The sequence below is a fragment of the Coptis chinensis genome, chromosome 4 (assembly GCF_015680905.1).
Source record: "Coptis chinensis isolate HL-2020 chromosome 4, ASM1568090v1, whole genome shotgun sequence".
Classification (NCBI taxonomy): domain Eukaryota; kingdom Viridiplantae; phylum Streptophyta; class Magnoliopsida; order Ranunculales; family Ranunculaceae; genus Coptis; species Coptis chinensis.
The window spans coordinates 8,786,234-8,803,252 of NC_141459.1; the positions used below are offsets into that span (position 1 = coordinate 8,786,234).

Below are 17,019 nucleotides of genomic sequence, written 5' to 3' on the forward strand. Positions count from 1 at the left end.
AATTGTTCTGCGAAGCAGTTCAATTCGGATTACGATGATTCGTCGTTAGTGGATTAAGTTGAGTTATGGTGGAATCAATCCCCCTCTAACTCCTTATCATAGAATCAACGTAGCATTCCATAATTATTTAGATAATCGACTAGTTGCATCTTGTGGGTAGTTGCATCGTAGTATAATTCCCTTCGTAAAACTCTCATAGACTTAAAAACGACTAGTTAGATTAGAAAACATCCATGCTAGAGCACTAGGAGTGGAACGAACTTATCTACTCCACTATATCTCATAGGATTGAGAGTAGAAATCTTTGATAACTCAAGCACGTAAAAGTATAAGTTTAGTTTACTTACGTTGTGAATTCATCGTTCATTTCGTAGGTAGACTATTCATTTTACATTTATCAATTAGTTATAATATTTATGTGCCACCATATTTTAGTGACACTTAAATACTTTTATTTGCCTATTTTCCCCCATGTTAACTTAGACACCATTAACAACTCAGTTACACCAGCTGATATATATAGGTACATGAGGGCCTTGGATAGTTGGATGTTTTCAGCTCCAGAGCTTATAACATAGTTAATTAGATATCTTTAAAGAGGAAAAATGAATTGTTAGTGCAAATGAAAAGCTGTTAGACTGAATAAAAACTATCAACTTAATATAACTTCTTTTTTGTCCATGTTAGTTGAGTTAGAATTGAAAAGATCAAGGTTGATGAAAGAAATGTGGTTGTAGTGGCAATTAAGCTAGTTTGTTTACTTCTATCAACATCTTAACTGACGATTGTGAGGACCTTTTCAATTCCTCTGTAGTATAATGGATGTAAAGCATTATGATATTATATTTTTTTTTTCTATTTCATTTCTTTTTGCTTGCCAATGGCTCTTAATATTTTTTTTTTACATTTAAATGGTTTTATGGAAACTAGTGATTGATGTATATGTTGCAGAATATGGCATGGGAGCTGATGCATCCATACAAGGTGATGTGTACAGTTACGGAATTCTGGTGTTGGAGATGTCCACAGGAAGGAGACCAACCGACGAGATGTTTAAAGATGGTTTATGCCTCCATAACTATGCTAGCAATGGTTTGCAAGATCAACTTATAAAGATCATAGATCCAATACTTCTATCTGAAGAAGATGACACTCTAGGAGATACTTATAATAGCATGAAAACTGGCAATCACAGAAGAGCAAAACTACTAGAGTGCTTGACTACATTAGTCAGAATTGGGGTTGCATGTTCTGTTGAATCACCGTCAGAGAGAATGGATATCAAAGATGTCAGTAAAGAATTACAAGCTAGCAGAGACACATTTCTTGGTACTAGGTTCACGGAGAATGTAACTGACTCCATGGACGGTTTAATTGAAAGGTAAAATCACATCTTTTTCTTTGGCTGTTATTTTGAAATTAAGTGCAATTGCCTCATATATCTTTTTGTCTTCAATTGTATCTGGTATCAAGTCTAATATCTCGGGAAATATATCCCACAAATAGTTGATACGAAAAGGGAAGGCTTATGTTGATGATACACCAAGGGACGAAATGTAGAAAGAAAGGATGGAGGGCATTGAATCAAAATGTAGGAATCGTAGCTTTGAGGAAAATATGAAATTATGGAAAGAAATGATTGCAGGCTCTGATTGCAGTGGTTGTAACTATTGTCTTCGTGGTAAGTAAGTTGGATATGTCGGACCCAAATAAGGCACTTCGAGATCCGATGTATTACCGTTGTAATATGGTTCCTCACCATAGTATTGGGGAGAAATATAAATTGTATCCTACATATGACTTTGCATTGCATGCCCATTTGTTGATTCCGTTGAAGGGATTACTCATGCCTTTCGATACGGTCTAGTGATTTCCATAGTTTGAATGTGCAGTATGATAGAATTCTCGAAGATATGGGATTGTGCAAAGTCTTGTTGGGTTAATGGTAGAGACAAGGAGATGGATTTCTACTCTAATAAGACTCTTTCTTATCTATTCACTCTCAAAATAGTCCCTTATATATTGGGTACAACTTACGAGTAGATATGACACCATAACTGTCATACTTACATGTTATGTCACTTCTTACAACATACATATACAGACTACTTAAAACTTTCTGTTCGGAGCCATAAAGCCAAATAGTACCTTTTCTACATATGACAACTTAAGTTATATATCTCTACCACTAACATTACATTAGTTAACATTCTCTCCTTTAATGAAATGTTCATGGACTCCTAAGAGTTCCCTTCGTTGCTGAAATTTCTCCCTAGACAAAGCCTTTGTAAAGATGTCTGCAATTTGTTTTTCGGACTTGCGATAGTCAAGCTGGATTTCGCCTTTCTCCACAACTTCCCTTATGAATTGAAGTGATACTTGATCAATATATGCCTTGTCTTGCTGTGATAGACTGAGTTCTTTGCCATTGCTATGGCTGATTTGTTATCACAAAACAACTCCGTGCCTTCCTCTTGCTTCTCCTTGAGATCCTCCTTATTCTTCTAAACCAAGTGGCTATAGAAGTCGCCATTGCTACTGAAATGTACTCCGCTTCAGTTAATGATTGAGCCACCGTTTCTTGCTTCTTTGAACACCATTAAAATATACCCGAACCAAGAGAAAATGCATTACCAGAAGTACTCCTCATATCATCAATGCAACCTCCCCAATCACTATCACAATAGCCAATCAACTTGACATTTACATCTCTATCATACTTGATGCCAAAATTCAGACTTCCTTGTATGTATCGCAACACTCTCTTTGCTACCCCAAGATGAAAGTGACTAGGAGAACTCATAAACCTTGACAACAAACTTGAAGCATATGTAATATCCGGCCTTGTCGCTGCAAGGTACAACAAGTTTTCAACCAAACTTCTATAGAAAGTCTCATCTATCTTCTTCCCCCCGTCTTGCTTCATGAGTTTCTCATTGACAACAAGTGGTGTTGGCGTTGGCGTTGGTGTTGGCGTTGGTGTTGGCTTGCCATCCGCCATACCAAACTTCTTCATAATATTTTCAGCATACTTCTTTTGACAAATGAACACCCCATCATTTTCTTAGTATATATCAATTCCAAGAAAGTGATGTAGCAAACCCATATCACTCATCTCATACTTCTTCATCATATCAATCTTAAATTCATCAATCATTCTAGCATCATTTCAAGTAAAAATCAGGTCATCTACATACAATGCAACAACCAAAATAGACATACCTTTGCATTTTACGAACAAGGTAGGCTCACTCTTACTTTTCTTGAACCCCCTTTTAATGAAATAGCCATCAATTTGACTATACCATGTCCTTGGTACTTGCTTCAACCCATACAAAGCTTTTTTCAATTTGTACACTTTGTCTTCTTCTCCTTTCACCATAAAGCCTTGAGGTTGTTCAATATACACCTCTTCTTTCAATTCCCCATTCAAGAAACCCGCCATACCAAACTTCTTCACAATATTTTCAGCATACTTCTTTTGACAAATGAACATGCCATCATTTTCTTAGTATATATCAATTCCAAGAAAGTGATGTAGCAAACCCATATCACCATCTCATACTTCTTCATCATATCAATCTTAAATTCATCAATCATTTTAGCATTATTTCAAGTAAAAATCAGGTCATCTACATACAATGCGACAACCAAAATAGACATACCTTTGCATTTTACGTACAAGGTAGGCTCACTCTTGCTTTTCAATGAAATAGCCATCAATTTGACTATACCATGTCCTTGGTGCTTGCTTCAGCCCATACAAAGCTTTCTTCAATTTGTACACTTTGTCTTCTTCTCCTTTCACCATAAAGCCTTGAGGTTGTTCAATATACACCTCTTCTTTCAATTCCCCATTTAAGAAACCCGCCATACCAAACTTCTTCACAATATTTTCAGCATACTTTTTTTGACAAATGAACACGCCATCATTTTCTTAGTATATATCAATTCCAAGAAAGTGATGTAGCAAACCCATATCACTCATCTCATACTTCTTCATCATATCAATCTTAAATTCATCAATCATTCTAGCATCATTTCAAGTAAAAATCAGGTCATCTACATACAATGCAACAACCAAAATAGACATACCTTTGCATTTTACGTACAAGGTAGGCTCACTCTTGCTTTTCTTGAACCCCCTTTCAATGAAATAGCCATCAATTTGACTATACCATGTCCTTGGTGCTTGCTTCAGCCTATACAAAGCTTTCTTCAATTTGTACACTTTGTCTTCTTCTCCTTTCACCATAAAGCCTTGAGGTTGTTCAATATACACCTCATCTTTCAATTCCCCATTCAAGAATGCTGATTTTACATCAAGTTAGTACAACAACCAACCTTTTTGTGCCTTTCAAAATTTTTGGACTTGTTTTGCTTGCTGTAACAGTAAGTACTTCTCTTCCACCGTGAATCCCCTATTAGTTGTTTCATAATTAGCATTAACAGTTAGTCTCATATAGTTTAATAATATAATTTAGTTATTTAAGTGTATATTCATTTAGTTTATATAGCTTAATTGTCTAGTGCATGAAAACTTGGTTTCGTGATTCACCTCGCAAACGTCTAATTAAAAGAGCAAATTCTTGTAACAATCTTCCAATTCTGGTTTTGGAGGAGACTACACCATCGAACTCAGGATCTGATTCTGAATCTGAGACACACACACCACTAGCAGACTTAGTTACACCATCTACACCATCTACACAAGTAGAGGATACGCCAGAGAGAGTACCATTAGCTGCCATTGCTGATTAAAGAACTCTTAGCACCTTGTTTCAACCTATCGCGGTTCAACCACCGAACTGCATAGTGATGCCTGACAATAACAATAACTATGAGATTAAGCCCACTATTCTTAATATGTTGCCAAGATATTATGGTAAAACAAATGAAGAACTGTATAATCATCTAAGTAAGTTCTTGAGCATATAAGTACTTTTAAAGCACCTCATCTTTCCCCTGAAGAAACTAGATTAAGGTTGTTCCCTTTGACTTTTGAGGATGCCGCACTACATTGATATAGATCCCTACCCTATAATTCTATAATTACTTGGGAGCAACTATCACAAAAGTTTATGAAACAATATTACCCTTTACGTAAAATTGAAGCCATGCAATTGGCTATTTCAACCTTCAAAGGAAAACCTAATGAAGAGTTTCATACAACATGGGATAGATTTAATGATTTACTTGTCCATTGTCCACATCATGGTTTTGACATACTTAATATAGTTCATTACTTTATAAAAGGTCTTTCACATATGAACTGTCAGTTAATTGAATCAATAAATGGAGGAAGATTTACTAGTCTTACTCCTGATGAAGCCTACACTTTTTTGCAAAACTTTTCTGAGAGTTCTAAGGATTAGGCCAATGGTAGTGACCATGAGGACATGGCACGGGTAGATGGGGGGATGAGTTTTAGTAAACCAGGTATGTATGAGGTTAAAAAAAACTCAATGAGAAACTTGAAGGTGCCATTGCTAGTTTATCCACAGGAATTGAAACTTTAAACAAGAAGTTTGATTCATTTACTTTAAATTCTCCAATGAATAATCAACCTAAACAAACAATGAATGTCAACCAATTTTGTGAAAATTGTCTTACTATAGATCACGACACCTCAGTTTGCTCTATGTTTATTGCTCAAGGTACTGATGATGTTTGCGCTTTTAATACATTCAAAAGATAGGGTTATCAAAATAATTTTAGTAACAACAACAACTATAACCCAGATCTTAGAAATAACTCAAACAATTCATGGAGATAAAATATGTCTCCACAGCAAAACCAATATGGTTTTCAAGGTAATCAAGGGAACAATAGGCAACAATACATAAATAGAGGCGCAGTAGTACCTTCTCCTCAATATCAAAATCAACAACAACAACAAACAAACGTGAACAGAGAATTAGTTATTGATCCTATGACTAATTACCAAACCCAACCCAACACCAAAGATGAAACCATTAAAGCTTTATCCACCAAAATTGAGAACGAATTCAAAAGAATTGACCGAAAATTCGATGTTATCACTCAACAAATTTCTCAGGTAACTCAACAGATGAGCCAACAATTCAATCAGATACTAGCTAGTCTAGCCGAGAGACCCAAAGGAACCTTACCAAGCTAACCTGAACAAAACCCAAAAGGTAGAAATGTTTATCAAGTTGAAACCACCCCTTCATCCGCACTGTCACACCCCGAATTTTGACAGAATTCGAAAAAATAATATTTGTTCCTGACTCTTCGATCTTCGAGGTGTGATGCACTCTCAACTCCCAAAAACCAATAAACAGTTTAAATATGCGGATAATTAAAAACCAATAAAAAAATTTCAATTAAACAAAGTCCTCTTCATTACAAAAATTCACAAATAAGATTAGGTTACAAATCTCTTTTCAATAACTCTTTATTTAAAATTACAAATGAAAATACAAATAACATTGTCTCAACTGAAAATCTATATCACCTCAAGGGAAAACAAAACCTATCTTAAAATGCGACGCTAATGCAAACCACAAGCAGCAACCAACCTTCTTTAATATTAAACCTGTCAAGACTTATCAACTATGTTCATTTAATGAACACACCCGATAAGCAAACATGCAAATCGGGTCAGCATTATAAAAATGCCGGTGTGAGTAACTCTAAAATACAATATATACTTATACATATATTTACACACTAAATAAGGCAGTTAGTTCCTTCACCGAGGCGCCTTAACATCCAACGAATAATACAACATCCTTAAGTACAATAATTAAGGCAGGTAGTTCATCCACTGAGGTGCCTTAGCTTCCCAACAATAATACAAAGGCATTTAGTTCCTCCACCGAGACGCCTTAGGTTCTAGCTAAACTACTAACCAGCCAAGCATATTCTATACTTACCGTATTTCATGATCAATTACAGAGTGGGTCGTCTCTGCACAAGTAATTAGTTTGACCTACCCTTATGCAAAACCATATACAATTATCTATCTAAAGATATATCATTAACCAACATATTACCATAATTATATTAATTAAGACTTTCTTTGCGTGTCCCTAAAATCACATCGTATCTATGTCTTACCTAGTTTTCCTGGCTACCACAATCGCTATCTAACGCCGAACATGTACATCCACATGCCTCCCCTCACATAATGAACCACTCCGTGCGTAACTACCCTGAGCGGGATGCCGCACACCAGGTAACCCTCACATGAAAGTCATTATATAAGTACTGCCATTATACGGCATAAAAATATCGCGCGTCTCGTTATAATTTTGCGAACGGAATAATCAAGCCACCATTCGGCTACACCAGAAGGGTCATTCAGCTTCACTGAAACGCCAGAAGGGCCAATCACATTACTTACACCAGAAGGGCCATTCAGATTCACTGAAACGCCCGAAGGGCCAATCATATCACATACGCCCATCACAAGGGCCAAATCACATGAGTTGTGGTAGCTAGGTTCTAGGATTTTCGTTACGTAATTTATTCAAGTGTCATACATTTATATCTCAGAATAATTCTTATTCTATCTCATGCCAGTATACTTAATTGTACTGAAGCTCAACGTTTCTCGTTATAATACAATCCATATTATCACGTACCAATACTATTCATTGCACGATATCTAAATATCTCTATATCAAATCTCGAAAGTTATTATTTCACGTGCCAATTATATATTGCATTACACCATAATCTCGTGGGAAATATCTACAAATACTATACTACCTCATAATAGCATCTTACAGATATAATAATGGAGCGTTTACATCCATTACTCCAAAAATATTGCATTTAATATATATATCTCAACATATCATATAATGTCACAAATGTTCCAAACGTATCACATAACATTTTTATAGTGTTTTAGGAGTATTATATCTCCTAAAACTTCTATCTTGTCACGTGTCAAAAATTGCACAATATCAACGTCAAATCTTTCTTAGATAATGACGGCCAAAGTATACAAGTGTCACCAACATCCTATCATTGGGTTGGTCCATAAACATTCAATCTATAATATTTTGGAAAAAGTCAACAGTCAATGGGTCAACCGTCAAACCCAACAGTCAACAGTCCTAATCGGTGGTCATCCCAACCGGTCCTCATCCAAACCCATATTTAAAAAAGGTTCAAACTTTATTTAGTCCTAACCGACTTGGCTAAACTGACCCGGTTCAATAACTTAAGCTTTAACCAGGCCCATAAACTAATTTGGCCCAACTTGAAATTTCCTAAACTAAACAGATCTTAGAATAGTAAGAATACTATCCGATCCACTTAAAATTTTATGGAACAGCCCACACAAACCTTTTAAACCGGCCCAAAACAAAAGACTAATTGAACTGGCCCAAGCAAACTTTAACTTTTCGGCCCAAGGCCCAACCAACCAAACACAGTGTCGTCTTCCTCACTTCTTCTTCCTCAACAGCAGCCTCCACCATCAGATCTACCACCACCAGCCACCCACATTTGGCCCCTCAAAACCCAGCGATTTTAACCCCCATGAAAACCCCCATCTACCGATACTATCATAACCCGATTCCCCTTACCTTCAAACTCAACCCCTGACCGCCATTAAAGCACCTCCGGAGCTTCAACATCACCCCATTCGACAGCCCTCACACACACTACATGATAAGAGCCCAAAACTGTAGTTTTAACCCCTTAACCATCATACTTTTAGACCAATTATGTGAGTAACAATTAAGAGTTAATACTGATTACGTGTTTTTATGCATTTCAGGCTTCAAAGTCCATTATGTGCATAAATGTGCCACTTTAGCGAGATAAAGGAGCAAAGGTCGGTTGCTAAGGAGTTCTGTGAATAAAGGCCAAGATTCAAGGAGACAAAGCCTTTGTAAAGCCCGGTCAAAAGCTGAAAAGTCAACACGGGCAGAAATAGTGCATAAGTCAGCAGAACTTCCGAAGGCCGTATCTTTGGACTCAGACCTCGGAATTGGGAGTATCTTATGTCAAAACGACCGGCTTGGAAAGAGATTTCCAATGGTCCAAGCCTTGACCCAATCAGAGGAGCAAAAGTAGACGAAATATCTGTCAAAGCCAACTACAGCTGAAGAGCCCATTTTGGACTAAAGAAATTGGGTTTTGGGCCCGATTTTCCGGCCCAAAACATGGCTCCAAGCCCATGCACGATTTTTGGATCTGAAAGTATAAAAACAAAAGTTTGACTCTTTGTTAAAAAAGGAGGTTAGGTAGTTAAATTAGGTTAGGTAGAAAGTAACCATTAGAGATTAGTTTTTAGATCCAAATCTAGTTTTACATTAATTAATTAGTTTATTTCTTGAGTATTGAATCATTGTTTTTATTGTTCATTAGATTCATAAGTAGTTGTTATTCATTCAATCATATCTTGTTCTTATTGTTCTATTAGATTTATAAAGTTAATTACTTATTCCATAATGACATGTTCTTATTATTGTTCTTGTGTTGGGAATGGTAGTATAGAAATTTCACATCAAATCATTACTCTCACCATTGTTCCTTTTGGGTTTGATTAGTTGAATTCAATTTAAGTCTAGACAGTTAAGAGTGGAACGAATCCTTACTCATTATATTGCATGATTATGTTTTGAGAGTAAGAATAATTGATTTAAATGTAAGAACGGTAGGATTATGTATTAGTGTTGTTAACATTAATATTTAGGATTCTACTATTTTTACGGTTATCACTACACTACCCCATTTCAACCTATCATCAATCAACCAACCAACAAAAAATCAACCAAATAACAGTTCGAATTATTTTACTAGAGGATGTCTGGGTGTGCCGCCATTAACGAGTCTTGGGAGCTTCCAACAGCTCTTCTGCCAACCCCCAACCACCACCAAACGGTTGGGTTTCGATCCCCATCAAAACCAAACCTTTGGAGTGAAATCAAAACCCAAACAAAACTTCACTGTTCACAAATGTCAATGCCCTTGCAGCTTTTTTTCAAAGCTTCAACAGCCCAACCACACCACACCACATACTCAAATCGATGGCCCGACCACCGTATTCCATCCAACAACAACACACAACCCAATTGGTAGCCACCTTCCACCCACAATCAATTGCCACCACCGATTCTACCCCGACAACCAACAAAACAGTCCAACCAAAACTAATGAAACTGATAACATAATCAACAACACTCACAGTAACAATTTATATCTCTATATGGATAAATAATTAAAATTTATTAGTAATCAAACCCAATTTTATTAGTATAACTTGGTTTCAGCAGCAGATAGAATATTTCAGTACACAACAGAATGAACAACAAAAATAAACAGAAAACTCATATATTTTGACAATAAATTCATAAATTTTAAATAAACGAAAATTCTAGTTTTAGTAGTCGGTGAAAGATAAAATCTACTCACCTAATTAACAGCTTGACGAATCCCTCCTAGTACGAATTATCGCGCTCCAACGCTCTAGCCAACGAGCTTTTATCTCCGCCTCCATTTTTATTTTATTTTTATCTCCAAACCCTATTCTCTAGAAAAATATGTATATATACCTGGGTTTGAAACCTAAGCCCAACACAGACTCGGGCCCAGAAATCAGGCCCACGTATCCCAAATCCAATCCAGCGAATTTTAAATAAATAATTAAATTAATTAATTAATAAATAAATATGTATTTTAAATACGGGTGTTACACGCACCCACAGAGGGAGTTAACTCGATATCTACCCTTAGGTCAGGAAAAAAAATAGATAACAAAGTTGACATACCTGATTCTGATGAAGTTGTTATAACAAGAGATAAGGAAAAGCCAGTTGAAACTGAGAAAACCAAAGAGCAGTAAAAGACCTAGTAAAGAAGAAAACAAATATCCAAAAGGACGCTTTCCTTGGCACAAAGTTGTTCATCCTTTCTACAGAACCAAGCCATAGTAAAACATAAGGACCTCGGTAGTCCTATAGTTATGTGTAGAATAGGAGAGGATTACACTGATAAAGCATTATTAGATTTAGGTGCTAGTGTGAATTTATTACCATACTCAGTTTATAAATAACTAAGGTTAAAAGACTTAAAACCAACAAATGTTAGACTACAGTTAGTAGATAGATCAATTAAGATTCCACGAGGGGTAATAAAGGATGTGATTATCAAGGTCTCTAATTTTTATTACCCCATTGATTTTATAGTTCTTGACACTTTACCTGCAAATGGAAACCAAATTCCTATCATCTTGGGTAGACCATTCTTAGCTACAGCAGAAGCTTTAATTAATTGTAGGAATGAGAACATGTCCATCACTTTTGGGAATATGAGAGTAGATGTAAACATCTTTACATTATTTAGAAACCCTGACAATAATACAGAAAAGATGGATGATTTATGTGTAGTACACATAATAGCTAATAAAAGTTTTAGAAACACTCATCATGAAGATCCATTTTTATCACGTTTATCACAATTAAGCACAAATTATAACAAGAAGAATGTTATACACCATATTAATGTATTTCTAGATGCAACCCATCCACCATACACTAGGCAACCTCATGCAAAAATAGAAAACATTTGAGCATCTTTATGTTATGCTAGCTTTAACCGTAAATTTGTAAAAGATTTAATTAAGATGGCTCACCCTCGACTAAAATGTATAGGTCATGTATGGAAAAGAAGGAAGATAAAAAGAGTAAAAAAATCAAATTAGAGACAAGTTTTAAGTCTAGGGAATCTAACTATAAGACCCACAAATTTAGAAAATTAATTACCTAAGCTAGTTAGGGGGGTAACCATAAGTCCCCATTTGTGTCGGCTGCTTATGGGAGGCAACCCAATTAGCTTAAATAGATAGTTTAATCAATAGCTCTTGACAACGAAATTGAACTAATAAAAAATGCGTACCTACAACTATCCTGTAGACATGAAGTAAAGACCTCACTGAACTCCACATTGCTTCAACTATATAAGAAAAGATTTTCCTACTTCCACTTCAATTCTTGTTAGCTGTATATTAATTCCATTTTAACTAGGATGAGAGGACTTGAATAGTCCAACATAACCTAAAAGACTAAATAAATTCGTATAAAGAAAGAAGAGAGAGTCTGGTAGTCTATAGAATTTGAGTTCAGAAAGGAGTAGAAATCTGCCTAGCGTCAGGAAGTTGTAGCTTTGCAATCATGACTAGGAGAGAAGTGGGGCACTTCTGAAAGTTTTCCTATAAAGCTCAATCTTGTCGAGTCTTCTGAGTTCACTACTTCAACACTTTCTACATCTCTGTATTTTATATCCCATCACCACAATAGGTTCGGTGAGGAGCTTTAAACATCAAGAGTATGGAGAATTGATTAGTTTTTAGTCGTTATGGTATAATATTAGAAAGTGGGTAGAAGTATAGTTAAGTTTATTTCTTATTGTTATGAGCGCTTAGTTGTTTTTAATTTATTAGAATATCAATAGTTTATGGAGTGAGTGATTAATTAGTTTTTAGGAATAAAAATAAGATTAATAGAAGCTTAGAACTATTATGTGTGATGGGTTTGTTTTGAGTTGTGTTTTAGTAAGCTGAAATTCTTCTCTATTCCAGACAAGTCAGTTATAATCCATTTTTGTTTCGAACCCAATCCTAATCGGTAACCACTTGGGCCTAAAAACTAAAAACGCCCAATTGACTAGGGTATTATCTTTTACTAATTTAAAAATCTTGACCTTGACCTACAGTGCCGCAGCAATAGTGAATCTATAATAAAAAATGTGTGACTCTTGGTCACTTTTTATTGACTATTTTACCCTTATATTTTTGTTCTAATTACCAAATTTTACTGGCTTCACCGCCCTGCTTTCCCGACCCCTAACTTTGATCTATCTGTTTTCCACTTCGCCTTAACTCCTTTCGTTTATTTTGATAGCGATAATAATACCAAATCAAACATTCACTCCCCCCGCCCAAATCCCCCTCATATGCTAATCTCGAGGAACTGAGGGAAGTTTAAATTGACTTAGTGTGCGTTTGTTCTGAAGGAAAGACTATGGAAAGGAAAGGAAAATAGGTGTGGTCCACCTTTTCCATAGTTTTTTGGCCGTTTGTTTGTCCCATGGAAAGGAATAGGTCATTCCGTATGGAAACAAAACTAGGGAAATGGAAATGGTTTTGTGTCCGTGCTCTACCCCTAAAAAAATCGCGGAAAAAAGAAAAAAAAAAAAAAAAAAAAAAAAGAACCACTTCAAAAAAAAAAAAGAGGCGATAGCTCAAGCCACCACACCCTTCTTCTTCTCTTCTCATCTTACACCACTCAAACTTCATACTCTATCTCAGGTACTTTCTTTCTCTCTTGTCTTTCTCTTTGTGGGATAAACATATTTTTTAAATATACAATTTTTTTTCTTATGGACACAATTTTTCATTAAACTTAATCATGCTTAAAACAGCCTTTACTTATCCAATATTTAAGATAATCTTCATGCTGGGAAGGATGTGTACCAGTGTCTACTATTAGAACCCCAATTAATTAACCTTCTAGTATCTCAAACACGACATTGCTCCTAACTCGAGTTGGTCAAATTGCACTACACTTTCAAAGAGGCCTCAAGTTCTAGTCTCCTTGGATATTGGGATGCTGGCTTAGCGAGAATGGTGTGGGTGCCTTGTGTCCGTCTGGAGTGTTGTTTTAACGAATCAAAGGATTTGTCCTAAATTATGTTTGCTTTTGATTCTTCAGATATAAAATTTGTCTTCTACGGCTTCCTGGGTGCTATTCTATATATTTTTGTGCCTTTTGGCACTTCCCCTATTTGTTTAACTACTAAAACTAGAAATGTCCTTATTGTTATACCTGGACAGAAAACGCCATTCCTATTCAGGCTTTGCATTTTCTATTGTTAGACTTGTGGGAAACTGTGTGGTCTCCTCAAGCAATTCATTAACTTAGGACTGTGTGGTCTCCTCTTCTTGGAGTAAGGTCCATTTTACTGCTGATTTGATAGTGAACCAGAGAGGTTGATTTACAGTGTATAGATTTACTCTAAACATACAAGATCGGATATCGCAGACATTTTCATGTTAGTTAATATTATATATGTTGTTCTTAATATTTATCTGTTAATTAATTGTATTAATATTAACTCCTTGATAATATTATATGTTTATCTGTTAATTAATTGTAACTCTGTTGATCAATAATGACTGTCTTAGGAATATGGATGACTACGAAATAGTTGCAGTCTTTTGTGTAATTGCTGCATATTTTGTAATGTCACGTATGCTTGAGAACATGCCTATTGAGAGGGTGCCACGTAGAAATCGGGACTACGAGAGACATCTAGCTCTAGAGAGGCTGTATTCAGAAGATGATAATAATTGTCATAAAATGCTCCGGTTGAATAGAGTATGTTTTAATACCTTATGTGAACGACTTCAAGAAAGAGGTTTGATTTGCTAGTAGGTGGGTTTTACGTGAAAGAACAAGTGGCAATATTTCTTTACATTTTAGGCCCGCGATACACGTATGGGGCCTACTTGCTTGGACTATGATAAGGTCACAAGAAACTATCCACCGACATTTTCATAGAGTTTTGCAATCTGTATTGAGGCTTGGTAGGGAATACATAAGACAGGCACGTTAAACGAACTCCCCAGCAACAGGAAGTAATATGAAGCCTTGGGCCATGAGATATTTTAAGGTAAACCGAGTAAAATACTTACTCTTAAACCTAGCTAGCATTTGCCTTAAAGGTATAAAGTTAGTCGTAATTATATATTTTTTTATTTCCTTGTTTTATAGGATTGTGTTGGTGCAATTGATGGTACTTTCATACCGGCAATAGTACCTATAGCAGACCAACCACGGTATCGCAACCAGAAGGGGAATTTAGCGCATAACGTTCTAATGGCTTGTACATTTGATATGAAAATATCATATGTATTGGCCGGATGGGAGGGTTCTGCTCATGATAGTCGGATATTGAGAGCTGCTCTAAACCATCCAAGGGAGAGCTTGTTTGTTCCACCTGGTAAATATTACTTAGCGATGCGGTTACCCACTTGCCCCAGCTTCTTAGTTCGCGTCCGGGCAACAAGGTATCATTTATCTGATATTAATTGGAGAAATGGCAGCATGGAACGAGAAAGAGTTATTTAACTTTAGACATTCTTCACTGCGTAATGTAGTCGAGCGTACTTTTGGACTTCTAAAAAACGGTTAAACTTATTTGAGGACAACTCCTTTTTACAATGTGGATATACAAGTTGATTTAATCATAGCTTGTTGTATACTACATAATTTCATACGAGAGGTTGATCCTGTTGATGTTGGTGGATGGCCGGATGAACCGGATGTGGAGGAACCTAGAGATATGGGTAGCCAAGCTCAGGATTATAGTGCACTGAGGCCAACTAATGAGTGGAAGTTGTTCAGGACCAACCTAACTGAGAGCATGTGGAATGAGCGTCATATGTTTCAAACACAAAGAGAGTGATCGACTACTTTTATGTTTTTTAGTTATTTATATGTTGTATTTGTTTTTGGGTGGTAAGAATATGTACTTGCATCTAACATTTATGCAAAGTGTGAATTGCAAATGCTATGGTTTGATTATATGTTGTTGATTAAAACGATGAAATCTAAATTTTATGGATCTTTTCAATTCCTATGTACTATATTTTTTAATAATTTATATTGTGGAAATAGATGTGTTATGATCATATAATAATTTTAATAGGGATGACAACACAAGCAACACCTCAAACACCACAAGCACCAGTACGCGATCAGAAAGGGAGACTAGTTTGGACTCAATCTATGGATGATGTCATGTTAGAAGTTTTCTTGGAACATCTTGCGAAGGGTTTAAGGGGAACCGGTGGATGGAAGAAAGAAATCACATTCTTCGCTGTCACTGAGGCAATGAGAGATCAGTTGGGTTTTGCTATCGATATTGAACACGTTGAAAACCGAATCAAGACAAAGAGGGCTGCGGTTAAATCATTCAAAGATTTGAGATCTTTTTCTCATAGTGGTTTTGGTTGGAATCCGGATACAATGATGATAGAAAGTGATGCTTCAGTATGGGCAGATGCAATTAAGGTAAGAATGTTTATGCGAACAAGTTTTGTTAGTTATTGTAGTATAATGAGTACTTTAATTATTTGATTCTTTGATAACATAGTTATTAGTGCCCAAGCTAAGATTTTATGTTCCTTTAATTTTGTGACAAATAATATATTTGTGTAAGCAGTTTTTGTTGGTTTAATTTCTGGTGTTGGTTAAGAAGATTCTTGAAAAATTGTGCTTGAGAATTTGGTCTCGGGGCTTGAATAAGATTTTTAGATCTGTGAGTCTGCTTTCCAATACAATTGGATTCATCTTGTTTCAATATTTGCACAGTAAGTTACGACTGTTTTAGTACATAATGGTCAGCCTGGATTTTTCTGACGAAGTTCTGTGTTTGGTGGCGCTCTGTGCATTTTCTGTTGGGAACCTCATTTCATGGCCTGAAAGTTAGTTGTAGACAATCTAGTGTAGTTTCATACCCAATTTACCTTGTACTAATCCGAGTTATAAAAATAAAGTTATGACAGTTTTAGTGCAGATAGGTCAACCAGGATTTTTTTGACGAAGTTCTGTGTTTGGTGGCGTTCTGTGCATTTTCTGTTGGGAACCTCCTTTCATGGCCTGAAAGTTAGTTGTAGACAATTTAGTATAGTTTCATACCCAATTTACCTTGTACTAATCCGAGTTATACAAATAAAGTTATGACAGTTTTAGTGCAGACTGGTTCAATATTTTTTTCTTGAAATCCAACAAATATTTTTTTATGTCGCAAGCAAACCCGAAAATGAAGACCTATAAAGGTAAGCAAATACCTAGGTTGTTGGATTGGGTTGAAGTGCTTGGAGACAATATTGCTTGTAGTAACATACAAAAAACTGGTCTTACGGTGGATGAGGATGCTACAGTGGCAAGTGAGATGGACATGTCATCACAGGTTCAGTATTCAGATACTTTGCTTAGGGAAGGCATGCGTATCCATGTGGATAACTCCCCA

At 35.9% G+C, this 17,019-nt stretch overlaps 1 protein-coding gene across 1 annotated transcript; it reads left to right on the plus strand.

The window, feature by feature from the left end:
- Nucleotides 1-911: 911 nt before the first annotated feature.
- Nucleotides 912-1,385, plus strand: LOC147501691 (receptor kinase-like protein Xa21). Its single transcript, XM_086604372.1, has one exon. It carries the CDS (start codon nt 912-914, stop codon nt 1,383-1,385), a length of 474 nt encoding a protein of 157 aa, XP_086460498.1.
- Nucleotides 1,386-17,019: the final 15,634 nt, after the last annotated feature.